General features: G+C 43.9%; 1 protein-coding gene across 2 annotated transcripts; it reads right to left on the reverse strand.

Moving 5' to 3' along the window:
• Positions 1 to 931: 931 nt before the first annotated feature.
• Positions 932 to 25,948, reverse strand: LOC308373019 (inhibitor of nuclear factor kappa-B kinase subunit alpha-like). Of its 2 annotated transcripts, XR_013968841.1 has the most exons (23): positions 25,374 to 25,948; positions 24,915 to 25,026; positions 24,710 to 24,804; positions 24,274 to 24,391; positions 23,489 to 23,558; positions 23,090 to 23,178; positions 21,231 to 21,320; positions 19,888 to 20,012; positions 18,935 to 19,042; positions 18,372 to 18,507; positions 17,922 to 18,116; positions 17,399 to 17,501; positions 16,851 to 16,974; positions 15,188 to 15,339; positions 14,743 to 14,804; positions 14,185 to 14,294; positions 13,971 to 14,020; positions 13,649 to 13,757; positions 13,309 to 13,456; positions 12,942 to 13,102; positions 12,418 to 12,517; positions 11,197 to 11,804; positions 932 to 962 (listed from the first exon to the last, which is right to left on the reverse strand). XR_013968841.1 is itself a non-coding variant. In XM_080848411.1 (22 exons), the coding sequence occupies exons 2-22, from the start codon at positions 25,023 to 25,025 to the stop codon at positions 11,763 to 11,765; spliced, it is 2,298 nt and encodes a 765-aa protein (XP_080704537.1). In that variant the 5' UTR covers position 25,026; positions 25,374 to 25,948; the 3' UTR covers positions 11,060 to 11,762. The 2 variants fall into 2 exon arrangements, 1 of the variants encoding a protein (XP_080704537.1); XM_080848411.1 differs by lacking the exon at positions 932 to 962 and having other exon boundaries at positions 11,060 to 11,804.
• Between the last annotated feature and the right edge of the window lie 596 nt (positions 25,949 to 26,544).

Here is a 26,544-nt window from a genome sequence, read left to right on the forward strand (position 1 = left end):
TGAGTGTAAGCTTGAAAGATTTGCTCTTCCTTTCTGCTCCTGAGGTCTTATGACTGCAATATGAATTTTGGTAAAACATATAAGCAGGACCTTAGGGACATAAGCCACAATGTAACATTCATGGCTTTTTCAGTAGCAGGAAGGATGCTGACATACATAATTGACACCATGGGATGGAGCATGACAACTGAAAGACATCACATGTCATGTCACATGTTTTTTTTTTTGCCACTCAAACACGTCTCTCTTCAGCAGATCGCCATCCTTGTGTGTGTTTATCATGTGTATCATTCCCTTTGACGTGATGGTGTGAATTTGACACAACTATAATGTCCGTCTGTTTATTAAATCGTCTCAACAAAAGCACAGATGCATCAGTAATTTTTTCACAAAATCACTTGATGAAGAAAGGAAAAAGAAAGTCAACATAATTCAGTTATCTTTAACGTACTGGTACAACCGGCCTTCTTTGAATGTCCAGGAATCATCCATTCCACCCACCCAATCAGTGTCATCTGACCTGACATGCCAATGGCCACAGACCACACACCCACTGTTTACATCACACCTATGCTCAGTTGTGTCCATGACAACTGATGATAGCTGGAAAGCTACAAACAGTCCTGAAAATCGTTCATTGTTAAGTTGGATATTGTAACTTTGATACTTCAATATACTTCAATGACTTGGTCGTTACAATATTACCGTTATTCGCTAACCAATATTAACAGCAACGAAATGAGGAACGTCTAATTTTTCAGTTCACAAGATCATAATCATAAAACGTGTTGACATGACATGGAAAATCCTGTCAAAAATCATGTTAGTTTGTTAAGGTTTAGTATGGGCAGGGGCGACGTTTGCCACCCGGAAGTAAGATATTTGTTGTCGTGACGTCATGCTGAATTGTCGTATTGTTCCAGATTCATTCCATTCCACCCACCCAATCAGTGTCATCTGACCTGATTAGCCAATGGCCACATACCACACACCTACTGTTTTCATGACAACCGATTGGCCAGAACAAACTCATGAGAACATTCAGAAGAGACCCTTAAAGAGGACTTCCTCAGTTCGATCATCGTCCAATCAGACATAGCTTCAGCCCTGTGCGACAACTACCCAGAATTCACTCCTCCCACTACTAACACATACCTGATGGCACCTGGGTCATTTTGGGATCAAACACCACTGAACCAAAGATGGAAAGTAGTGGGTCTGGTGTAATTGTTAAGATCCCTGCGATCTAAGAGATATTTTTCATTGTGATCGGTGTGTGTGTTGTGTTATGCCATGTGTTTCCCCCTGTTTGTTTATTTCGTCATGTGCTTGTTGTGTTTGTGTTGTGAGGCCATGTGTGCGTTCTGTCATTGTCCGGGGACTCCGCCCTCTGTCATTTCCTGACCTTTTTTGTCACTCATCTGTTCCCTAACATATCCCTGATTGTTTGCCTGATTTGTTTCCCTGTGTCTTGTTTATTCCCCTTGTAGGTTTCTATATATAGTTCTGTACTTCTGTAGTCCCCTGTCGGATTGTTATTCATTGTCTGTGAGAATCTATGCCTGAATCCTGCATTTTTCCGAGTACCTGGTATCGTATAGTTTTTCTGATTTGTGATCTTCTGTGTTTTTGCCTTTGTAGTTCTGTTTGCCTGTTATCTCATTGGACTTTCTGATTTTTGCTCTACTTTGTTTTTCCCTTTTGGAATTCTGTTTTTGCCTTTTTGGATTTTTGTGTGTTCTGTTTTGAAGGAAATAAATCCACAAGTGGTTTTTGCAACCTGGTCTGTGATTGGGTCCTTACTGTGTAGTAGTAGTAGTAGTTAGGGGTGTGCAAAAAAATCGATTCACATTCGTATCGCGATTCAAGTGCTTCCGATTCAGAATCGATTCATAGAATTCCAAAAATAAAAAAAAATAAAAATAAAAATTAAGATTAACGTTCTTTTTGGCTTCGCAAACTGTGTAGCAGGCTAACGTTACGGTTTGAGTGATGGTGAGCGCGATACGGCGAAATGGTTGATAAAAAGCTTCTGAATAGAAAGTTTACCTTTAAAAGTTGTGTTGTGCAAAAGAAGCGAGCTTCACTGTTGTCTGAAAATGTCAACAGGCAGCTGGCTGAAAGCACAGAAGTAGTAGGCTTACCTTTTATTGGTAACCTAACTGTTACGGTTTATTGTTTTTTAAATAAGAGGCCTGACTTCTAGGTTCACAGCAAACTTGAAAAAAAGAAAATATTAAGCCATGGTTTAACTGCACTATAGGCTGAGTCTGAAATGTGCACTTTATAATTTTATTTTGTTCTGGCCTGTTTGGCAATGTTGTTTTTCAATAAAATAAAACATTGCATAAAGCAAGCCAATCCACTATTCCATGATAAGAGCATTAAAAAAGATGTGCGATTAATCGCGATTCATTTTGAGTTAACTATGACAAAAATGCGATTAATCGCGATTAAATACTTTAATCGTTTGACAGCACTAACATTTACATACTGAATCAATTTTTTTGAATCGAGAATCGTTTTTGAATCGAAAATCGATTTTGAATCGAATCGTGAGCCTAAAAATCGGTATCGAATCGAATCGTGACATTTTCTGAATCGTGCACCCTAGTAGTAGTTTTATGAAAGGCCTTTGAAATGTAGCCAAATATAAGAGACAAGAAAGAAGTTGGCTTGAAAAAACTTGTGTTGAAAAACTTGTGTCTAAGAGTACCAGTTTGTTTGTTTACATTTATCACATAAAGGAGAAACGTTGGGGTATATGCCATGGAGCCTGGCTTTGGAGAAATGGAGTCTGTGAAGTACCTTAAATTGAAATAGAGAATGCCTGGAGTTGATAGAGTTGCTGTGAATTCTATCCAAATGGTTATTGAAATCTATGTTAAGTTCCTGCTTCCAATCATTTTTCAACTGTCAGTATTTGTATTTGTAACTGTCACTTCATGAGCTATTAGCATATCAAACAAAAAAGGAAATGTTCCTCTGCTTCCTCGTATAAGGTGTCGAAGACTGTCCAGTGTGTTGTGGTTGGGCATATGCTCGTAGTGTGGTATATGAGTCTTGATGTAATTCCTTATCTGGAGGAACCTAAAGTGTGCAGACGGTAATTCGTATGTCTGTTGTAGGTGTTGAAATGACATTAGTTTACCTTCAGAGTACAGGTCCTCTCCAAAGACAATATTTTCGGCTTTCCATCTGGAAAAGGCTGGATCCATCAAAGCAGGTGAGAAAGCTTGGTTTGACAAACCAAAACCTCCTCCTGCCCTGCACTTCACTATGTGTTTTTTTTTAATATTCTGGCTAATGTATTGTTTCATATAAACACAGATAAGATAGAGTCCAGCTTTTTTAATAATAGAGGAGGTAAAAGACAGGGATTTTTGGGAAAATGATTAAGAATAGGGAGGACTACCATTTTTATGGCATTAATGCGACCCACCATAGAAATGGGCAGAGTGTTACAAAATTGGATATTCTGATTCAATTGTTGTATTTTGGACTCCCAGTTGCTGCTGAGGAGTTTCCCATGCTCCCTTGTTGCAATGATACCCAAAGTTCTGAATTGGTCTCTTGTCATTTTAAAAGGAGTTGTGCGCCGAAAAATGTATTTGTCTGATATTGGCATCAGTTGACTCTTTCCCCAATTGATCTTATAGGCAGAAAAACTGCTAAAAGTATAAATTAGCTGTAATAAAGGTGGATTGGATGATTTGGGGCATGACATAAATAGTGTGATGTCGTCAGCAAATAGGGATTTCTTATTCTCTATATTGTGAATTTGAATTGGAGCAATGTCCTTGTTCAACGTAATTTGACTAACTAGAGGCTCAATGGCTATATTAAACAGATAAGGTGAACACGAACATCCCTGACGAACAGCCCTATGGAGGTGGAACTGGTATAACCGGTCTTCTTTGAATGTAGAGGATTATTTCATTCCACCCAACCAATCAGTGTCATCCCTTCATCCTACCTGATAAGCCAATGGTCACAGACCACACTCCCATTGTTTACATCAGATGGGTGGTGATGGAATGGTTGTGAAATACAAACAAACCAGGCTGACTTTCAGAAATGTCTCCATTAGTAAGAATTTAAGCTTGAGGGTGAGCATAGATGATCTCAATCCATTTAATAAACTCTAGGCTAAAGCCAAAGTATTTCAGGGCAGTCAACATGTACCTCCATTTAATGTTCTCAAAAGCCCTCTTGGCATTCAATGCAATAACCACAGACTCATCCTATTGTTTCTGGTAAATTATGTTGAAAAGACGTTGCAGGTTGAAATATATATGTCTACCTGGGACACAGCCGGTCTAGTCAGGATCTATTAAGCTAGCTATGTATTTACACATTCTATTAGCCAACACTTTGCTGAGTATTTTTGTTTCCTTTTGGAGGAGAGAAATTGCACGTTATGATGACATATCCAACGGATCCCTGTCTTTTTTGAGGATCAAAGCAATGTTTGCATTGTTAAGTGCGGGGGTGGTACTGAAGTTTCCTTAGTGTGGATAAACACGCGCAAAAGCAAAGGGGCAAGAGGTGAGTACCTCTTAAAAAATGGGCCAGGGGCTTTGTTGCTGTTTGTTGTGGAATTCAGAAATAGCTAATGAAGGGGGCTGGCTATTCTCAAAAAAAAATATTCATTATCTGTGGATTTGACTTTAGACTGGTACAGGTCCTGATAAAATGATGCAAAGGACTTGTTTATCTTGACAGGATCAGTTGTGAACCCTGTTCGTCTCCTATTTTGTGAATGGTGCGTGTAGCCTGTGAGTGTCGCAGCGGGCTTGCAAGAAGTCTGTGGGGCTTGTCACCCAATTCAAAATATAGAAAGTATAGTATTATATTCGTAATTTAAGTTGGTGGTTGTTTAAAGAATGGCATCATTGGGTTTATTCTTATATGAATCCTCTTGAAAAGATACGTCACGTTCTATAACTTTTAGTCTCTGTGCCTTCACTTTCCCTTTTACTGGAGACATAAGCTATGACATGGCCCCTGATGACAGCCTTCTTGCAGGTAGTTAGTAAACTATTCGTCCGCTAGAAGTGTTGGGTCAAAGCGCCACTGATTACGTCCAGCTCTACCTACCCCCATTTTCAGTACCATGGACAATGGGATATGTTACAGTTCAACAGTTGATAACAATTTCGAGTCCAGTAAAAAATTATCAACACGGGAGTATGACCTATGCACTGGAGAGAAAAAAAAGTCCCTAACTGTTGGATGCTTAAGCCTCCATATATCAGCTAGGTTGAGGTTGTCAGCCAAAGTGTTTAGGCGAATACAGGAGTTTGATTTTTTAAGGGATTTGGAAAACTGTTTATCTAGAATAGGGTCTTAGAATAATATCAGTACTGGAGATGTCTGGAATCAAATTAAAGACCTTCTGGGTCTTTGGGTTGTGTGTCATTAATTGTGGAAAAAATCGCCACCCCCCCCTTCATACTGTTGGCCCACCCAACTGACCTTAAGTTTTCCTTTGGTGGTATATTTAATGTGTGTTTCCTGCAGAAACATTATATCTGCAGACAAGGATTTTAGATGTGCAAATACTTAAGCACGTTTCATAACATGACCAAGACCCCTCACATTCCACCTGACATACATACATACATACAGTGGGGAAAATATTATTTGAACCCCTGCCGACTTCGCAAGTTTGGCCACTTGCAAAGAAATGTGTGATCTAGAATTTTAATGGTAGGTGTATTTTAACAGTGAGAAACAGAATATCAACAAATAAATAAAAAAAACTGCATTTTTTTAAGATTTATGAATTTATTTGCATTTGATGCAAAAAATAAGTATTTGAACCCCCAAGCAAACAGCAAGAATTCTGGCTCCCAATGGCCAGTTATGTGCCCAAAAAGCACACAGATTAGTCCTCATTATGTCTAACAAGGTATACCTGATCTCAACTGGTGACCTGTATAAAAGAAACCTGTCCAAAGAATCGTACTTCACACCTTCAACCTCAACACCATGGGCAAGACCAAAGAGCTGTCCAAGGACGTCAGAGATAAGATTGTAGACCTGCACAAGGCTGGAATGGGCTCCAAAACCATTGGCAAGCAGCTTGGTGAGAAGCAGACAACTATTGGTGCGATTATTCGTAAATGGAAGCAACACCAAACAACTGTCAATTGCTCTAGGTCTAGGGGTCCATGCAAGATATCCCCTCGTGCGGAATCCGTGATCATTCGAAAGGTGCAGAATAACCCCAGAACTACACAGGGGGAGCTTGTGAATGATCTCAAGGCAGCTGGGACCAGAGTCGCCAAGAAAACCATTGGCAACACACCACGCCGTAATTTTTTGAAGTACTGCAGCACTCGCAAGGTCCCCCTGCTCAAGGAAGCGCATGTATAGTGCCATCTGAAGTTCACCATTGCACACTTGAATGATTCTAGGGAGGATTAGGAGACAGAATGTGGTCAGATGATACCAAAATCAAGCTCTTTGGCATCAACTCGACTTGCCGTGTTTGACAGGGGGGGGAATGCTGAATATGACCCCAAGAGTACATCATACCCACCATCAAGCATGGAGGTGGAAACATTATGCTTTGGGGCTGTTTCTCTGCCAAGGGTACAGGACGACTCCACCGCATCAAGGGGACTATGGATGGGGCCATGTAACGTGGAATATTGGGCTTGAACCTCATTCTGTCATCCCCTCCCATTGAAAACACAACCTTAAAGATTTGGAGAGGATCTGGAAAGAGGAGTGGACCAAAATCCTTCCTGAGATGTTTGTAAACCTGGTGACCAACTACAAGAAACGTCTGACGTCTGTGCTTGCCAATAAGGTTTATTCCACCTAAGTACTAAGTCATTTTTGTCAGTCAGTTTTGGGGGTTCAAATACTTATTTTTTTGCATCAAATGCAAATAAAGTCTTAAATGTTATAAAATGCATTTTTCAGGATTTTGTTGTTGATATTCTGTTTCTCACTGTTAATATACACCTACCATTACAATTATAGATCACACATTTCTTTGCAAGTGGCCAAACTTCTGAAGTCGCAAGGGGTTCAAATACTTTTTTTCCCCACTGTATAGCCACTTCCATGTACTTAAGTTGTGGGAGTGTCATTCGCTTTTATCTAGCTTTGAAAAGCAAAGTAAATAAACACTGTCAAGAGAAAAACTAAAGATATATCAGCTGCAGTGGCGGCTCCTGAAAAGATTCTCGGGGGGGGGGGGGGGGGGGGGGGGGGTCGTTTTGATAATGATTAAGGCAACCCATTCAGTAGGTACATTAAGTTAGCTGATAAACTCATACAGCAATACCTTTTTGTCCACTATTGGCAGCACACAACAGTAATATTTCCTCTCTTGCTACATAGCTAGAGTAGCAAGTTACAGGTGGAAAGCTATGGAAGAAAATTGCATCCAGGAGCCTTCATAAGCAAACATGATGTGGCTCCACATTAAATGATGCCACTTTAACATTATCCACATGTCTCAAATGTTGCTGACTTCAGTCAAAGGGGCCGCTCTATGTTCTCTATGTTCTTGTAACTCGGCGGCTATGGCGTCCATATCAAAACGGCCAGCAGCTACGCTATCCTTGGCAGTAGCGTCTTCCTTTCTTGTATTTCTGCAGTTTTTTGTGGCCATCTTCCCACTGGATCAATTGTAAGGGGTTAATAGTTGTAGGTGAGTATTCGTAGGGTTGGAAAAAAGAGGCTAAATTCTCTACATTTATAGAGTAGGTGGGAGTAGGTAGGTTGGAGTCGGGAGCGTGACTTAACTGTGTCTAATCCATGCTCACGACGCCCGGAACTCATTAATTGTTATAATTAACTGAATAAGAAAAATGAAGGGAAAAATGGAAATTCAAAACAAACGACAACAAAATATTTCATCCTTGTCTCAAGAGAACCCAATCCTACACCGAACCAATTCGAGGGGATTCGATGAACAATATGTACGTGGGGAACATAATGGCTATGTCGTCATTATCACACGCAGTGAGAGAGCCGCGAAGCTTCTAAAATTGTACCTGGTACCTTTTGGAATGTGAAAGACCAGGCTCACGTGATCCCACACATAAAATTCGAAACCCTGCTGTTCTACGGCTACTTGTTTCTCATTTCTGTTTTCAATCAGTCTATAGCGGTGTGTTTCAGATATGGCTTGAGCACGCCAGATAATCTCTCCATCCCTGTAAGCACACACACCCTCATCATTATCCCCCAACTCTGGGTAACCATCATAATCATGAACCTCAGGGCTATGAATCAGCACCACGTACATGACCTCCTGCTTGTAGATTACAGTCTCATAAACTCTAAGGACAGGGTGTGCTCCTCCACAGAACTGTGTGCTGTACGCGTTCATAACATCAGCCAGTGAGAAAATGAACTGGAAGTTTCCATAGCGAGAGCCTTCCTTAAACACAGGAGAGGTGGTGAACTCATACAGGAAAGGCTCCTGTCGCTCTCTCTCTTCTGGACTCCGATCAGGGAAGATTTTCTCCAGGTACCTCTGCTCTGCAGTCGTTTTCTCGTTTTCACCAATCACTATCCAACACCACAAGAGTTCCCTATCCCCTCCTTTAAAGCCGTTGCAATCCATCAGTGGCGGTCCGTGCATTTCACGACTGGGCCTTCAGCGATGTCCTACACGATGTTAAACTGAGTGAATCCACCTCCTAATACCATCATTATGACGCCATGGCTCTCGAACCATTATTTATACAGAAAGGCAGTATAAGTGAGCATTGCATCACCTTAACATAGTCGAGTACAACAGACTTTATTACATTTTCCGGAGCATTTAAAATCAATACACCCGTATTAACAATACAGAGTAGTAGAGTAGTAAACTCTCAGTTATATGATCGCTTGGATATTACTGTCACAACTTAAAAATAAAAGGCGATTTTCAGGGATTAGTCTACAAAGTTTTATTAAGTCCACCGAAAGTAGCCTATGTGAGCTTAAACAAGTTTGTCCACTAAACATCGCATTGTCCCACCTGCAAAGCAGTTTCATTAAACTTCCCATCCTCACGATATCCAGTTTTTCTTGAAAGTTCCGTCTTGAAAATGGCGTTGTAATTGTATCAAAAACTGGAATTATCAAGTTGGTGTAAACTAGTTTATTTGAGTTGGTTAATGTAATTATATTTAGTCTTACCAATTGAAACAACTAGCATAATAAGTATTGAAACCGATGTACGTCGTTTTCGCATTAGCCAGCTAAACTGAGCACTGAAGCACTGCACCGGTCTGCCTCAGTATCCAATCAAAGGACGTTTACGTGTCACGTTCAACGCGAGGAAAGAAATCTTCCGGGCCTTCTAGAAATCTGATTGGTTGTCACAACTGTCTGTTTCAGTTCACTCAACTTAAATGAACTGAAACAGCCAGTTGTGAAAACCAATCAGATGTACACGGGCCTTCAATGTGAATTCTGAAGGCCTCAGGGAAGAATTCTGTTCTCGGGGAAGGTTTCTCGGAGCGTGGCAACACATGATAGCTGAAATATGATTGGATGAAAGCTCTAACATAAATTAACAACGCTGGAAGCTATGAAATGAAGATAATGGACTATGGGGAATAATTGAATACATATTTATGAAAAGAAAATATTAAAATTAAATGTATTTTATTACATTTATTTTCTGATGATGTTTAGGCCAGCAGAGAAGGCCTTGAAGGCCCTGACGGACCACCACTGCCAGAATCCCTTCCATACCATCTGTAGTCGTGACGTGAGATACTCTTGAACAATGGAATTCTACAGGTCGAGGATAATGTGGAACTTTGAACTTAGGTGGTTTATTTGGTTCAGCCACATTTTTACCAATGTACCCGTTGCTTTGTTTCATGATGGGTTTCTTCTTCAGATTATCGATACAACTGAATGATTGCATTGGCAGAGAGAGCAGAAGAGATCATTCGGGAAATAAAGGCCGATGCATAATATGAGCTTTAGAGTCCCAGGGCCCTAATTTCTTGGCAAAGAGCCTAGTCCTCCTCGAATGAACTGAAGCTACTTTAATATAATTTAGCTAATTTAATACCATGTTAAGGTGAGTGTATTGCTGAGTTTTTTTCTTTAAAAATAATTAGGTGTGTGGTTGTAGGTTAATTTGTGTTATTATGTTTAAAGTGTTTGGTGGAGGTACGTTTTTTTTTTTTGCTGTGTGTAAGTTTGAGAGATATGATCTTCCTTTCTGCTCCTGACCTCTTATGACAATATATGCAATATAAATATAGGTGCAGACACAAATTCCTTGTCCTACAGAGCAGGAGAAACATATTAGCAGAACCATAGGGACACTGTTTAGGTAGTCATGAGCCACAATGTAACATACATGGCTTAAACAGAAGCAGGAAGGATGCTGACATGCATAATTAACACCATGGGATGGAGACAACTGAAAGACAAAAGGAGGTATAGTGTATTAAAGGCCGATGCACAACATGTGCTTTGGAGTACCAGGGCCTTAATTTCATTGGCAACGAGCAAAATCCTCCACGCATGACCTGAAGCTAATTAAATATCATTTAGCTCATATAATACCATGAGCAAACATGGGGGCATCATCGCAATGCTTCCACACGCCTTATCATAGCTTCAGCTCAGGTGTTATGGACTTTGCTCGTTGCCCATCTATTAAATTAGGGCCCCTAGAGTAACTGCCATCAATAAAAGTAGTGATGAATGACAAAACAAACAAAACAATGTAATACTTTTGTGAGTGTATTGTTGAGTGTTTTCTTTGGAAATGATCATGTGTGTGGTTGTAGGTTAATTTGTGATTTAAACCTTAAAGTGTTTGGTGGAGATAATTTTTCTTTTTGCTGTGTGTAAGCTTGAAAGATTTGCTCTTCCTTTCTGCTCCTGAGGTCTTATGACTACAATATACATTTTGGCGCATATCATGGGATGGAGCACGTGATAACAACTGAAAGACAGAAGGATGTATATAGTGCATTGTGCAATTGCTCTTCTCTGATAGTGTGAAATTGACACAATTATAATATCTGTTTATCAAATGTTTTATCGTCTCAACAAAAGCACAGGTGTATCAGTCTTTTTATTTCACAAAATCACTTGATGAAGAAAGGAAAAAGAAAGTCAACATAATTCAGTTATCTTTCACCTACTTGTATAACCCGTCATCTTTGAAACTTCAGGATTCATTCCACCCACCCAGTGTCATCTGACCTGATAAGCCAATGGCCACAGACCACACACCCACTGTTTACATCACACCTGTGCTCAGTCGTGTCCATGACAACTGATGAGGCCAGAACAAACACTGAGCACATTAAGAACAGACACTTAAAGTGCACTTCCTCAGTGCAATCATCGTCAAATCAGAGAGCTTCAGCCCTGTGCGACAACTACCCAGAATTCACTCCTCCCCCTTCTAACACATACCTGACAGCACCTGAACAAATTAAAACACAAATCAAAGGAACATAATTCATAATAAATAGGTGCATATTTATATATGTATGTATATATGTATATGTGTCTCAGAAGCTGCGTTAAAAGATGCCTATGATCCATGGACTCCATTCTAATCAGCCGAAACTGCATACACACATGATCACATGGTCAAACGGTCACATGGTCACATGATCTCCAACCGTCTAACAGGCCCAAATGCTAAATGCAAACAATGAGAGGAGAAACAGGACAAGGAGTATGAAACGGCCCAGCTGGGTTGGGATCAGAACCAGGAGTCCCTCTTCTGCTGTGTTTCAGGGAGTGAGACGTGCGGAGGCTTAGATCAGGGCCTGGTATCGGGTCCAGCTCCAGTCCTGCTCCTGTGCAGGGGGGCGGAGGAGAGACAGGATTGCACCTCAGACCAGATATGAAGGATACAATGACAAACAAATGCACTGGCAATGTCTTCAACATAAACACTTCTGCGTGTTTGTGTTTGTGTTTTTACAACTAAAACTTTAACTATGGAACTCAAGAAGTGTATACCATTTGTTACAATGAGAGAATATGGTTATTTTGTTAATTAAATGTCTGCCTAAACATACTCACTGTTGTAAAAATATTGATTGGGCAGTTTACCATTCACTATTACTATTCACATTTTTCACATCAAAGTTTGCAAACGGATCTGCTTCCTACGTGTCTTGAGCCAATCACAGAAGAGATAGTAACTTGTACTGTCAAGAACGATTACTGAGCCAATCACAAAAGAGAAAGTGTCTTGTACTGTCAAGAACAATAACTGAGCCAATCACAGAAGAGATAGTATCTTGTTTTGTCAAACTCGGAATGGAGATTCAAATGGTCTCGGCCCAGCCTGGCTCAGCACCACCAAAAATGGCAACGGTAAAACCCAATACACATGACATGGAAAAGAGTGTAGACACAGATGTATAGACACACACACACACACACACACACACAGGTATGTACCATGATGCTCTCTGTCTTGTCATCTGTGGTCTCCTGCAGCAGGCTGGTCAGCTGGCTTAGGTACCTCTGGTTTTCTTGCAGCAGACGCTGAACAGACTCCCTGAGAGTGAGAGAGAGAGAGAGAGAGAGAGAGATGCATGAGAGAGAGAGAGAGAGAGAGAGAGAGAGTGTGGGAGAAAGAAAGAGAAAGAAAGAATGGGAAGAATAGAGAGAAAAATCAGAAACCATGACATGGGTATAGAAGGAAAAGAGGGATATCAGTGGTAGAAAGACAGAATGAAAGATGGAAGAGAGAAAGAAAGAAAGAAAAAAAGAAAGAGAGAAAAAAGAACAGATAACCCATCAACAGAGGTAGAGGACAGGGAGGAGAGGGGCAACAGTGCATCTGTGTAACATTTTTCATCTCTGTGAGATACCCTGTGTGTGTGGTTGCATCCCTGCCACTGTGTCTGTTTGTGTGTATGTGTGTATGTGTGTGTGTGTGTGTGTGTGTGTGTGTGTGTGTGTGTGTGTGTGTGTCTCACCCTTCCTGGGGGCCAGGCAGGGAGCGTAGCAGGCGTGGGGAGCTGGAGGGGGGGCCAGATGGGGGCGTCTGCTGCTGCTGCTGGTGAGGGGGGGAACTCCAGTTCAACGAGCCACTCACCTCCCCCCCTCCTGTCAGAGAGTTACGGCTGGAGTTCTGGGCCTGTGGGGGATCACACACACACACACACACACACCACACACACAGAGAGAGAGAGAGAGAGAGAGAGAGAGAAGTTTCCACTCAATATGATGTATCGTGGCAAAATGTCCCATGATGTAGCTTAACAGCAGACAACACTCAGGCAATCTTGAGCAGACAGAGTCAGCGTTAAGGTTAGGGTCAAAGTTCATGATTAGGAGACTGACGCAGGCAATCTTGAGCAGGTGCCAGAACTCTCTCTGCCTCTTCATCTGCATCTGCATGACGGTGGCGTCAGCCTCCTTGATGCTCTCCAGCGTGCGCTCAATCTTAGGAAACAGGCCTATGATCTTCTGCTTGCTCAGGAGGATCTTACTACACACACACACACACACACACACACACACACACACACACACACACAGACACAGACACAGACACACAGAAGAGAGGAAAAAATACAGATTATTATTGAACGTATTAACAGATATACAAATATTACAACATACACAGAATGTAGATTTTGCAAAGAGTGTGCGTGTGTGTGTGTGTGTGTGTGTGTGTTACCTGAGGTGAGAGTAGAGATCTCTGAGAACTTTATCCTGGTTTTGGACCGTCTGCACAATGACTTTCACCATCTCAGAGCTGTCACTGTAGCCATGCTGAGGGTCAGGCACTATTACACACACACACACACACACACACACAGTTCAAACTGCAGTTCAAACAGGCCCTGCCCCCACCTGTCAAACTAACATCTTAAAAAAGTATCCTTGCTATGAAAGATGTTAAAATCCATGTACAAACGCAAGCACACACACACACACACTCAAGCACAAACACACACGCATGCACACACACAGCACCTGGAGACTAATGCTGTACTTACTTTTGCACTTGGCTTTCAGCTGCTTGTAAAGCTCGATGGCCTTCTCTGCTCTGTGGTGAAAAACACACACACACACAAAAGCACAAACACAAACACAAACACAAACAAACACAAACACAAACACAAACACAAACACAAACACAGTTGAGTTGAGACTGCCATTTTCCAGATGTAGTCAAACTAAGTAGCATATTGACTGACAGACAGCACTCACAGTTGTTCCATGACGTCACCTTGGCGACGGGCGTACGGGCTCCGCTGCAGCTCAACGATCTCAGAGTGCAGAGCCATGATCTCCTCATCCAAATGACCCACCTCAGCCACCTAACACACACGTTTACATATTCAGAAAAAGTGAGCTTTTAAAGTAAGTAAATAAATAAAATGACTAAACAGTCAAGCTGACACTGCAAGAAGTGACCATATGCCTGACACACACGAAGATGAAACCGCATTAATCACATTGATTTTATTGTGATCTAGTTGTTTTGTTTCTGTTTTCTATTATTTATTTATTTTTATTGTGATTTAATTGAACAGCACTTTGACGTGAGTTGTTTTTAAATGTGCTTTATAAATCCATTAACTTTTGACATTGACATTAAGATGATATAAATCACATTATGAGGACACGACATAAATTACATTAAGATGACACAGCATAAACGGTAACATAAATGGACCAGTTTTCAGTGGTGGTTTTCAGTGTTTCATGTAGTTCAGCTGCAGCTTTGTCTCCCCCACCTGTTCAACACAAGCATGTTGTTCTCACCTGTGCAAAGGCAGCAGCCCTCTCCTCGTTATCCTGCCAGGCCTTCAGCATCTTCTCAGAGGCTACACACACACACACACACACACACACACACACACACACACACACACACACACACACACACACACACACACACACACACAATTACATTTCTGTCTATAAGTGTACAACTTGTGTATGAAGTACTGGTTAACATAGTAACAACTGCCTCTGTGTCATAGCAGTTGGCGGCACAAAGGCACTGTAGTTACATAGTAATGGTAAATACATAGTAATGGCAAAAAGACGGTAGTGATAGTAACTAGTGCTCTAATAGTAACAGTCGACGGCACAAAGGCACTGGACATAGTGCTTCAATAGTAACAGTAGACAGCACAAAGGCAGTAGTTACTGAGCCCTCCTCACATCCCTGTACAGGAAGCTTAGCACATGGTAGGCCACTCACATATCCCATACTGCATCTGGTCGCGGTACTTCTCCAGGTCGAACTGGATGCTGCTCCTGAAGAAGTCCAGCTTGGCCTTGAGCTGCTGGGACACTGAGAACATGAGCGTCTTGTAGCGCGTCAGGTTGGTGTTGTAGCGCAGTAGGCTCAGCCTGGAGACAGCAGGAGGTGAGGGGAACAGAAGGGGGAGGGGGAGGAAGAGGAGGAGGAGCAGAGGAAGAGCAGCAGGAGAGAAGAAAGATAGGAGGCGGATGAAGAAGGGTTGGGTAGCTGAGTATCAGTAAGACTTGATTTCCAAGGCCATAGTCCTGTTTACATAGAAAGTGTGTGTGTGTGTGTGTGTGTGTGTGTGTGAGCTCCACCAGGTTACACCCATCACATCCGCCATAATTGCCATGTTAATGCAACTACAAACTAAGTGCTCCACAAAACAATTTCGATAATGGCTTTATTGCCAGTAATTAAAACAGCGTATAACAGGCCTTATCAAGTGGCAGGATTTACAAACACAGGCTGGCCTATACTATGACCCGCCTCCTCAACACTGGCCGGCCTATGAGCCGTCTCCTGAACACTGGCCGGCCTATGAGCCGCTTCCTGAACACTGGCCGGCCTATGAGACGCCTCCTCAACACATTTGATCTACTAAACATGCTTGATAACTATGATTACTCTGTTAAGGCGACGGCCTGAGCATTGCTTTTCCTGTCCTAAAAAGCAACATGCCCCTCTTGCTTGAGAATGAGAACCCAGCTTTTTTAAAGCAAAATGGCAAGATGGGTACCAACGCCGTCGGCTTTGGGGTCAGATCTGTCTGGCCTGATCTCAGCGACCTTTGTCACTGTACAGGAGTGAACAAACAGTTTAGCCAATAGCAATGTAGCAACCAATGCAGGGGAGCAGTCCTGATGCCAGCCAAACATCATCAGTGCCAGAACCACTGGACTGGACTGGACTTTGACTTCAAGGGAAAGCTAGCCTGCATCTTCCCAGCAGATCATTCTGTGTCTCATACCCTTCTCTAAAATACCTCGATTGATGAGGGGATTCAAATGTTTACTGTCAAAAACAGACTTCAGGTGCATCAAACCCATCTTAATTTGAACCTTAATCTCTCATCCCTCACTCTGTGTCAACCATGGACAAGGTTAGGTCATAGAATCCATGCCCCATATACTGAATGGCTGAAACTTACACGGTACATCTCCAGCCACAACATGTGGACATTATATCTAAAAGCTCACCATCTATCCTCCCTCCAGTGCAGACATGTTTTTCAAAAGCAAATGCCTTCAGGCCTGAGTGACACTATTATAATTGATGAGAGCAATATGAATGTGTTGGAAGATTCATGCCTAGAAGAAACCTATTTATCAAATCTTCAGAAGTCTGCCATACAGCAGATCTCTTCTGTTTCTGGTTACAAGTGTTAATTTCTGGCAGTTTTGGGTCAGATGCATAAGATGGCCACTAGGGGTCTACTGCTACATCTCTTCCATAACTGGAAATCCCCACATGTGGGGGAGAAGGTGCTGAGTTTACCCCTAAGAGCTGGTGACTGAGTCACATGTTTGAGTCATTTCTGAGCCATTGATGCATCTGCTGAATGAGTAAATCTTTTAAAATTGTGGACTGGGTTGAAGAAGTGACGTGTGTGACGTACATGGCGGCCCTCTGGCCCTGGAAGAGGCGGCTGTAGTCCTCCCTTAGGCCGCAGATGTAGCTCACCGCCTCCCCCCACACCTTCTTCAATGCACTGAGAGCCAGCTGCATCTTAGTCTCCCTCACTGAGACACACACACGCACACACACACACACACACATACACACACACACATCACACATCACACGCACACACACATACCACATCACACAAGCAAATATCATATACACACACACATACCCCAACATCAGGCACACACACACAGACACACACAGACACACACACACACACACACAAACCACATCATCAGACACACACATAACAGATCACACACAGACACACACATACCACAACATCAGACATAGACTAGCACAGACACAGGATCATTAGTTTCATAGCCTCTTATTTTTACTTGATATTATTTTACAGCTATCTTTCCAATGGTACTGAATGGTATTAAAGACTATTAGCATCCTTAAATCCACACAACCACTAGACCCACAGGGTGTGTGTGTGTGTGTGTGTGTGTGTGTGTGTGTGTATCGTACCGATGAAATTGACGCTGTCAGGCAGTGGTCTGGCAGTGAAGGGACCGGAGTACTTGGTCAGGCTCCTGTCGAACAGGTAGACGATGTAGCTGTCCCAACCCCTCTGAAGCCAAACAACAACAAGCAGCCATCAGCACCAGTCAATTAAGTTGGCAGGAACTACACAATGATTTAGATGAAATCTCTCCAATTTACTTATTACAAAGAGATTTTTTAAACTGTTCTAATAAACATCGGTCTTTTGAAACACAACTTGATCAAGAGAACTTCCACTCAGCAGATTATTTCATATAAGTTGTTGTTGGTCATTCTAACTGTTACTGAAGGTTCTGAACCCAGGAGGATCAGAACTACACCAGGTTCTGCTTGAGACCAGGTTATCCCAAATGGAACCAGGTTCTGACCAATGAAACTAAGACCAAGGTCTGACTGGGCCTTCCTAAACAAACTGAAACCAGGTTCTGACTGGGCCTCCCTAAACAAACTGAAAGTGGGTTCTGAGGCCTGTGGAGTGGGTCCATACCACGCCATCGAGGACACACTGTGCGGCGGGCTTGCGTGGGTCGAGGGAGACGCCGGTCTCCTGCAGCAGCTCCTGGTGGAGATGCTGGATGCCAGTCTCGGCCTCAAGGCGCTGCTGCAGGGAGTGCAACCCCTCATCAGGCGCCAGCAGGAAGGAGTGCACCTGAGTGGACGTCATGTTCAGGATGTGCACCACCTGGGGGGGGTACAGAGAAGGAGAAGGAAGAGGAGAGAGAGCGAGAGAGAGAGAGGGAGATAGAAACACAGAGAGAGAGAGGAAAGGGAGATGGAAAGAGGGAGGTGACAAGGGAAGGGGAGATGGAGTTATTCAAGTGTTTGTCCACTCATTTGTTTCTTTAATAATTCATATGGGAAGAGTTGAAAAGGGATAAACCCTCTTTCTTCAAAACAGAGCAGAGGAAAGTAGAGCAGAGTGTTCTATGCGGCCCACCTTCATGTTGAGGATTTGCTCCAGCATGCTGAAACACTGGGGCTGTCTGCTCTCAGGACTCAGACCCCCTCCCCTCTGCACCGGGTCCCAGCGCAGCATCAACTGCAGCAGGGTCTCCAGAGGCTCCAGAAGTGTCCTACACACACACACACATGCAGGCAGACAGACACACACAAACACATACAGATACAGACACAGACACAGACACAGACACAGACACAGACACAGACACAGATACAGACACAGACACAGATACAGACACAGCCACAGACACACACACACAGACACAGACACAGACACAGACGACACAGACACACACACAGGTTAAGATGAGTCCTAACTAACGTCTCATCAAATGTAGTGGTAACTCTTATGATTGAAGCTTTTAATGGTCTGTGTGTCTGTGTGTGTGTGTGTGAGTGTATGAGTATGCGCCAATCTGCATGAGGTTGTTGGAATAGGGTAGGTGCGTGGCATGTGTGTGTTAACCTGCAGAGGTTGTTGGGGAAGGGTAGGGCTGTGTGTGTGTGTGTGTGTGGGGGGGGGGGTATTGTTACACTGACCTGCTGAGGTTGTTGGGGTAGGGTAGGTGTGTTGAGAACCTGACTTCTCCATTCATGTCCTCCACTGCCATGATGTCCTTTTGGCCTTTGTTGCGCACTTTGGTTGTCCTGGAGACAGAGAAAACAGAACACAGACTTGTGAGAGCCGTGAGAGTTTCCCATCAACCCTGAGGTGAGGGCAGGGCCAAGACGCTCTCACTCCACCTACAGCGCTGCCACTCACGCGCTTTCACTACAGCTCACACACACGCTTTCACTACAGCTCACACACACGCTTTCAATACAGCTCACACACACGCTTTCACTATAGCACACACACAGGTTAAGTAAAGAGGAGTTGTGTGTAACAGCGTGAGGGAGCATGTGTGCGTGGCTATATGTGTAAGTGTGTATGTGTGCGTGGCTATATGTGTGTGTGTGTGTGTGTTGTGCCTGTGTGTGTGTGTATGTGTACACTTTCAATTTTCCACTGTACTCCAGGCCACGCACAGCCACAAGAAGCCCACACCTCAATGCCCCACTCACAGGCTTTCACAACAGAATACACATAGTTTAAGTACACACACAAAAGCTCACACACAGTTTAAATACGCACACACCAGATCACACACAGTTTAAGTATGCACGCAACAGCTCAGACACAGTTTAAGTACGCACACAAAAGCTCACACACAGTTTAAGTACGCAAACAACAGCTACGACAGTTTTAGTATGCACACAACAGCTCAAACACAGTTAAAGTATGCACACAAAAGCTTGACACAGTTTAGGTACGCACACACAGTTGAAGTACGCACACCAGCTACGACACAGTTTAAGTACGCACACAGGCCTGGAATTTGTATAACAGTGTGTGTACGTACGTGTATATTTGCTTGAGCAAGTGTGTGTTTTTGTGTGTTTGTGCTTGGACAAGTGTGTGTGTGTGTGTGTGTGTGTGTATACACACATACCACTGCACTGGCTGCAGGTTGTGCAGAAAGGGCCGGAAGCCACAACTGCATTCGAAGATCATGGTGCCGAAGCTCCAGTAGTCCACAGTCACAGTGTACGGCTTATTCTCAAACAGCTCCGGCGCCTGAAACAGCCAATCACAGTCCTCATAGCCTCTGACAAAAGCCAATCACAGTCCTCATAGCCTCTGACAGAAGCCAATCACAGTCCTCATAGCCTCTGACAAAAGCCTATCCCAATCTTAGTCTGATGTCTAGAGCCAGCCAGCCGGCCAATCAGTCAGTCAGGTTTCTAAAGCCAGCCAATCACAGTTATACTGGCTTCCGAAACCTGGCAATAATATTTCCACTAGGCTATGGACTTGGGTTTCCACTGGAAATGAAAAATGCATCTGCTTTAACCAATCAAATGTTACAGAGTTTCAAACAGGAAATTAGGGTTTCCCAGTCATCCCAGCATCACCTCAGAAAATCATCAACTTGCTTGTCCAATGTACAATTCATGTCAAAACTACCAGCTGCACTCGCCTCAGCCTTTACTTTGACCTCCCTAAACTCACTTCCCTGATCTCCTCATCTAAATCATCCATGTGCCTACTAAACCCAATCCCTACAAAACTTTGAACATGCAAAGCTCTGAATGGCTTAGCTCCAAGTTACCTAGAGGAATTGCCCACGACCTGCCCACCAAGACCGCTTCATGCATGCATCATGTCTATTCCATGCTATGTTTGTAGGTATCGTATACTTTTGCCACATCCTGATACGTGTATAAATCCATCCGCCGAGGTTCTGCTCAAGTTAACTTCCTGTTAACTGGGTGTTTTCCCTTGCCCTGTCATCCTTTTGCTTGCACCAGGGAGGCTCGGGCCCTGGGCTCTGTAAAGTGCCTTAAGATCATTTTATTGTTTTGGTGCTGAGTTGGTGAAAATCAATTGAAAGTGACATTGCATTGATAATGAATCTCTTTCTGGTGAAATGTCGGTCACGCTCAGAACAGTTAGGATCTTTCCATGCACAAGCCACTGGAGCACACCAATCCCAATCCTGCTGATATTAATCTGCAACCAATCAAATCACAGGCATAGAACTCAGAGCGAGCCCTGAGGTCGTTTTGCAAAGGTCACCCGTCACAAACAGAGAGACCCTTTGAAAAACTGAAGAAAAGCAGGGTTTGACTTTTAATCTGGGAATTTGCGGCACATGCTTATAAATAATCCCTCTGGTGTGGCATTCATGTGAGTTCGACCTCTTAAAAATGTTTTTCAGACACCATGCAATATTAACAACAACAAAATCTGCACAAACAAGTTAAAGAGTTAAAGATGAGAAAGCAGTCTCACCAGGTACTGCAGGGTGCCGACAAAAGAGGTGCAGAGGCTGCCCTGATCCAGGTCTTTGGCATAGCCCAGGTCTATGATCTTATGGACCAGCTGTTGAGAAACACACACACAGCAGCAGGAGGTTAACACAAGAGACAGAGAGAGAGAGAGAGAGAGAGAGAGAAGGCCACACACTAGTAATATGGCCCAATAGGCTGTCTGCTCTTTCTGAATCAGAAATACTTTATTGATCTCTGAGGGGAATCAGAATAAGAAATACTTTATTCCTTATTTCAAATTCAATTATTAATTAAAATATACAGTATAAATTCCAGAATGTTGAACTATTATAAACAATATATTAATTTATATATATAATACTATTCATAAATAATGCTGGGGTGAAATAAGGCCAAGGGCCAGTCTATTAGCTCAGTGTGTTTAGTCTTCTGAGGGAGATGAAAGTCTGATGTCATTTCCTGTAGCACACTAGGGCGAGTCCTGTGCAAATACTGCTGTGCTGGAGAAGCACGTAATGGAATGTGAGGGCAACATCGTCCAAGATGCCACGTAACTTAGACAGCATCCCCATCCCTGATAGCATCGCTAGAGACTCAAGCTCCACCCCAGCAAGGTACCTGGCCTCGTGAGCCAGTTTGTGGATGCTGTCAGCTTCTGCTGGCCTTAGCCCGCAGCCTGCTTTACTGTGTTCTCCTCCGTGTGCAGGTGTGCCAGGAGGCTGGGGTCGCTGATGGCATGCGTCAGCTCCCTCACCCCTATGGGGTTCTAAGTCTTTTCCACATTCAGCACAGCACCCACCACATCTCACTCTTAACAACATTCTGGCGTTAGGAATAACAGACCTTGGCCCATCTCACACCATCTTTAGTCTTTAAAGAATTGAATGAAAGCAGTTGTGTTTATTATCCAATCGGTGGCCACTTGGTTGGGCCTTAATAGTAGGGGTGAGGCATGAGTGTGAGAGGGGTGCTAGCTGAGTGTGAGAGGGGTGCTACCTGGGCGTGAGAGGGGTGCTACCTGGGCGTGAGAGGGGTGCTACCTGGGCGTGAGAGGGGTAAGGCATGAGTGTGAGAGGGGTGCTACTGGGTGTGAGAGGGGTGCTAACTGAGTGTGAGTGGGGTGCTACCTGGGCGTGAGAGGGGTAAGGCATGAGTGTGAGAGAGGCGCTACCTGGATGTGAGAGGGGTGTTACCTGGATGTGAGAGGGGTGTTACCTGAGTGTGAGTGGGGTAAGGTATGAGTGTGAGTGGGGTGCTACCTGAGTGTGAGAGGGGTGCTACCTGGGCGTGAGAGGGGTGCTACTTGGGCGTGAGAGGGGTGTTACCTGGATGTGAGTGGGGTGCTACCTGAGTGTGAGTGGGGTAAGGCATGAGTGTGAGAGGGGCGCTACCTGAGTGTGAGTGGGGTAAGGCATGAGTGTGAGAGGGGCGCTACCTGAGTGTGAGTGGGGTAAGACATGAGTGTGAGTGGGGTAAGGCATGAGTGTGAGAGGGGCGCTACCTGAGTGTGAGTGGGGTAAGGCATGAGTGTGAGAGGGGCGCTACCTGGATGTGAGAGGGGAAGTTACCTGGATGTGAGAGGGGTGCTACCTGAGTGTGAGTGGGGTAAGGCATGAGTGTGAGAGGGGCGCTACCTGAGTGTGAGTGGGGTAAGGCATGATTGTGAGAGGGGCGCTACCTGGATGTGAGAGGGGAAGTTACCTGGATGTGAGAGGGGTGCTACCTGAGTGTGAGAGGGGCGCTACCTGAGTGTGAGAGGGGTGCTACCTGAGTGTGAGAGGGGTGCTACCTGTGTGTGAGAGGGGTAAGGCATGAGTGCGAAAGGGGTGCTACCTGAGTGTGAGAGGGGTGCTACCTCACCTTCCCATCCAGGTCCTGCAGCACAATGTTCTCTGGCTTCAGGTCTCTGTGGATGATCTTATTCTCATGCAGATACTGGATACCGGCACCTATCACAGAGGAGAAAGAGAGAGAAAGAGATGCAGACAGACATCAGTATGCACAAGACCACGTGATGTACGTCGCTTTGGACAAAAGCGTCTGCTAAATGACTAAATTAAATAAATTAAATAAACTCTAACACAAGTTCTAAGTTCCAACACACGTTCTGCCAATACCCAACAGGGTTATCTGCGCCTGTGTCATTGTTTGGCTTTAATTTGTGGTCTCGAGGAGGGGATAAATCCACACTGGGATGAACCAGGGCAGATCTCTTACCCACACCGCTGAAAATAATAGAGCTGTGTAAAGTTGTCTTACCAACATCGTTGAGTAAGGACAGCACCTCACTCTCCTTCAGCCCACAGCAGTTCTCTGGCTTGCTCAACAGCTACAAGAAAGACACATTTAGTGTGTGTGTGTGTGTGTGTGTGTGTGTGTGTGTCCAAAGTGTATACATTACACAAAGCCAACCATATATGGCCAAATTCAAGAGATTTTGCATCAGCAGTGTGGTCTGCTGTGGTGCTGTGGCTTTGGCAGTCACTAAATACGTAGTGGGGTTTATCCCCCATGACACACACACTCTCTCTCACACACACACACACACACACACACACACACACACACACACACACACACACACACACACACACACACACACACACACACACACACACACACACACACACACACACACACACACACTGTCTGAACCACAGCCTTCATACCCTAGAGTCCAACACTGTGAAGATATTCAAGTTGACATCTGTAAAGCACAAACCACAGTTAAAGCTCCAAAATCTACATAGCTGGAGACCTTTTCTCTTCAACCCCAAAGGGTCATCAGTGACTAAGCTCCTTAGGGTCTGTCTCCAACCCTGAGCATGGTGGACTGGAGCTTAGCAAAGCCACGTTACACAGAAGGAACCGACCACACATCAGCTGCACCTCATTCTCCTGAAGCTCGCCTGGCACAGCAAGGTGCTCAGCAACACCATGGGTCCAGGGTACGACACTTGGGGGTGCACATCCCAATGGGAATATGCATGCGCACTGGACACAAGCATCTGCTAGTTAAGCAACTGGGTGTTAAGTGTAACTACCTTTCGCAGGTCCCCTTTGGAGCAGTACTCCATGGACAGCAGGGGCAGGTCATTCAGGGCGATGTGCTGCATCTCTTCCGGCACCTCCTTGGCCGTCACCACATTTAGATGGTTTAACCTGAGGGAGGGAAAGGAAGGAGACAGAGAAACGGAGGTGAGAAAGAGGAGAGGAAGAGGGGGAATAGAGAAGCAATTGGAATGAATGATGAGAAGAGTGGATGAGGGGATTGGGGGTGAGATGGGGAGAGAGAGAGAGAGAGAAGGAGGGAGGTAGCAAAGAGTGAACAGAGGAACTGAGTGTGTGTGTGTGTGTGTGTGTGTGTGTGTGTGTGTGTGTGTGTGTGTGTGTGACAATAACTACCCAATCATGAAATCTTACTCCAAAATAATAAAAAATGCACAGTTGTCAGAGGGAGAATCAATCAGGGCAACCTACTTCTTCATGATCTGGATCTCCCGACTCCATCGGTCTTTGTTTTTGGCGTTGAGCTCAAGGCGGCACAGTTTCACTGCGATTTTGTCATTGCTCTCCTAAAATCAGACAAACGTTCAGCGACGCATCTCCACATAACAGAGGCCCATCTCACACAAGAAAAGGAATGCCTGCTGAAGGCCTTTAAATCAAGGCGTGTCATCCTCACCATATGATGATAGAGATAGACGTGACCGAAGCCGCCTGTGCCCAGCCGCTCCTTCATAACCCACGCCCCGCATACCTGGTTCTGGTTCTGTCTGAAAGGCGGTTTATCCATTCTGTTCGAGTAAGAGGACGAAAGATCAGGTCAAACAGTCAAGTGATAGTCAAAACTGTTGCGTAAGAGCCAACAAGTTGACAATGTCTCCAAAAATGCCACCTCTGTTCTGACAATCGCTAACAGCTACAATGAAACTACGGAGTTAATGTCACAGTCACACTCAATGTTTTGAGGCTATGTTTATGCTGTACATCCATTCGCTCTACTGAACATGTGAAATTAGGCAGTCGGCTGGCTGAAGATAAGAACCTAAACTGATGAAGCCTGGCATCAAGGGGACAGAGCAATAACAAGCTAGGCTAGCTGTCTAGCCATCTCGCTAGCTACCTGTTGCAGATAACTTACCTTGTGAAAATCTTGTTTGTTCAGCTTTAAAGACTTGTCGACATCTTAGATAGCCGGAAAATTTGACGAGCTAACGTTAGCTATCGGTCCATATCTAGAGGTATCCTTCCTTCACAAATAGCGTGATTTTCCATAAATGTGATCACATTGTGGATAGTGGGTCAGTATCTCTGAGCATAGGTACAGCTAGCTAAACTATATCGATCAGCCAGTCACCTGAAGTTACTAGCTAGCTGTCAACTTGTAGCCAACTAACGTATTTTTGTTCGCCTACCAAACGTCACCTGTACGTAAACAAAGTTATGCTAACGTTAGCAATCTAGCTATCGTTAATTGGGTCACGGACGTTAGCTGTCTATACCAAGAGACCTAGCGATAGCATGTTTGCTGGCAAAATATCGTTCCGTTATCTCGCTTGCGACTGCTTACATCTTACAATACTACCAGCAACAGACTCGCTGTCATAGTCTTATATCGCTTATAAAAACGTCCGAACTTTCAACAGAACGTAAAACGGACACATGCGACAAGTAGGTCCAACAGTTAGCTTGATGGTTACCCAGTTAGCCGCTGGGCACACTTGGAACGCTGTGGCTTTACTGCGCAGGCGCTGCGCATACACTTTCCAAAAGTTGTCAATCGCTGATGTAGATTCAGCTGCTAGTTTCGTCCTGGCGGTGTTGAACATTGTATGCATGTACGTTTACCTGATCCTAGACCCGTACTAGTTTGCAACATTGCAGTCCTTCCTCAGATTTCCCCAGAGGGCGCAATAGTGCAACCGATGAGGAGCTTGTGAAACTGGAAGAGCATGGTCACGTCTAGAAAGGCAAACCACAGTAAACGGGGAATTCTGACTTTAACATAAGAAAACAACCCCCGCGTGCACGCGAGGAAACAAATACAAAACAGAGATTGCACTGATGACACCGTAAAATATGGGTACACGTGAATATTTTCTTTCTGTTGTGAGTGCGCGAAAAGCAATGGGTAACATGCCTGTCATATGGCGCATACTGGGAACACTAGCTACTTCCGTGACCTCCCAACAACTAGGCCTACAAGGAGAATGGATAGGTCTACTTAAAATAACTAATGATAATAAACCATGTGAATGAGCCCATTGGTGGTCTGTTTTAATAATTTCATTATTTTTAATGAACTCTTATCT

The sequence above is a fragment of the Sprattus sprattus genome (assembly GCF_963457725.1).
Source record: "Sprattus sprattus genome assembly, chromosome: 12".
Lineage (NCBI taxonomy): Eukaryota > Metazoa > Chordata > Actinopteri > Clupeiformes > Clupeidae > Sprattus > Sprattus sprattus.

Bases quoted from the DNA above. Each gene is read 5' to 3' on its own strand.
- LOC308373019 (XM_080848411.1), bottom strand. From the start codon at position 25,025: ATGGATAAACCGCCTTTCAGACAGAACCAGAACCAGGTATGCGGGGCG. The intron at 20,013-21,230 runs GTGAGACTGCTT...TGGCTGTTTCAG, and splicing joins TCGGCACCCTGCAGTACCTG to GCGCCGGAGCTGTTTGAGAA. The intron at 15,340-16,850 runs GTACGTCACACA...TGCTGTCTCCAG, and splicing joins CAGGGCCAGAGGGCCGCCAT to GCTGAGCCTACTGCGCTACA.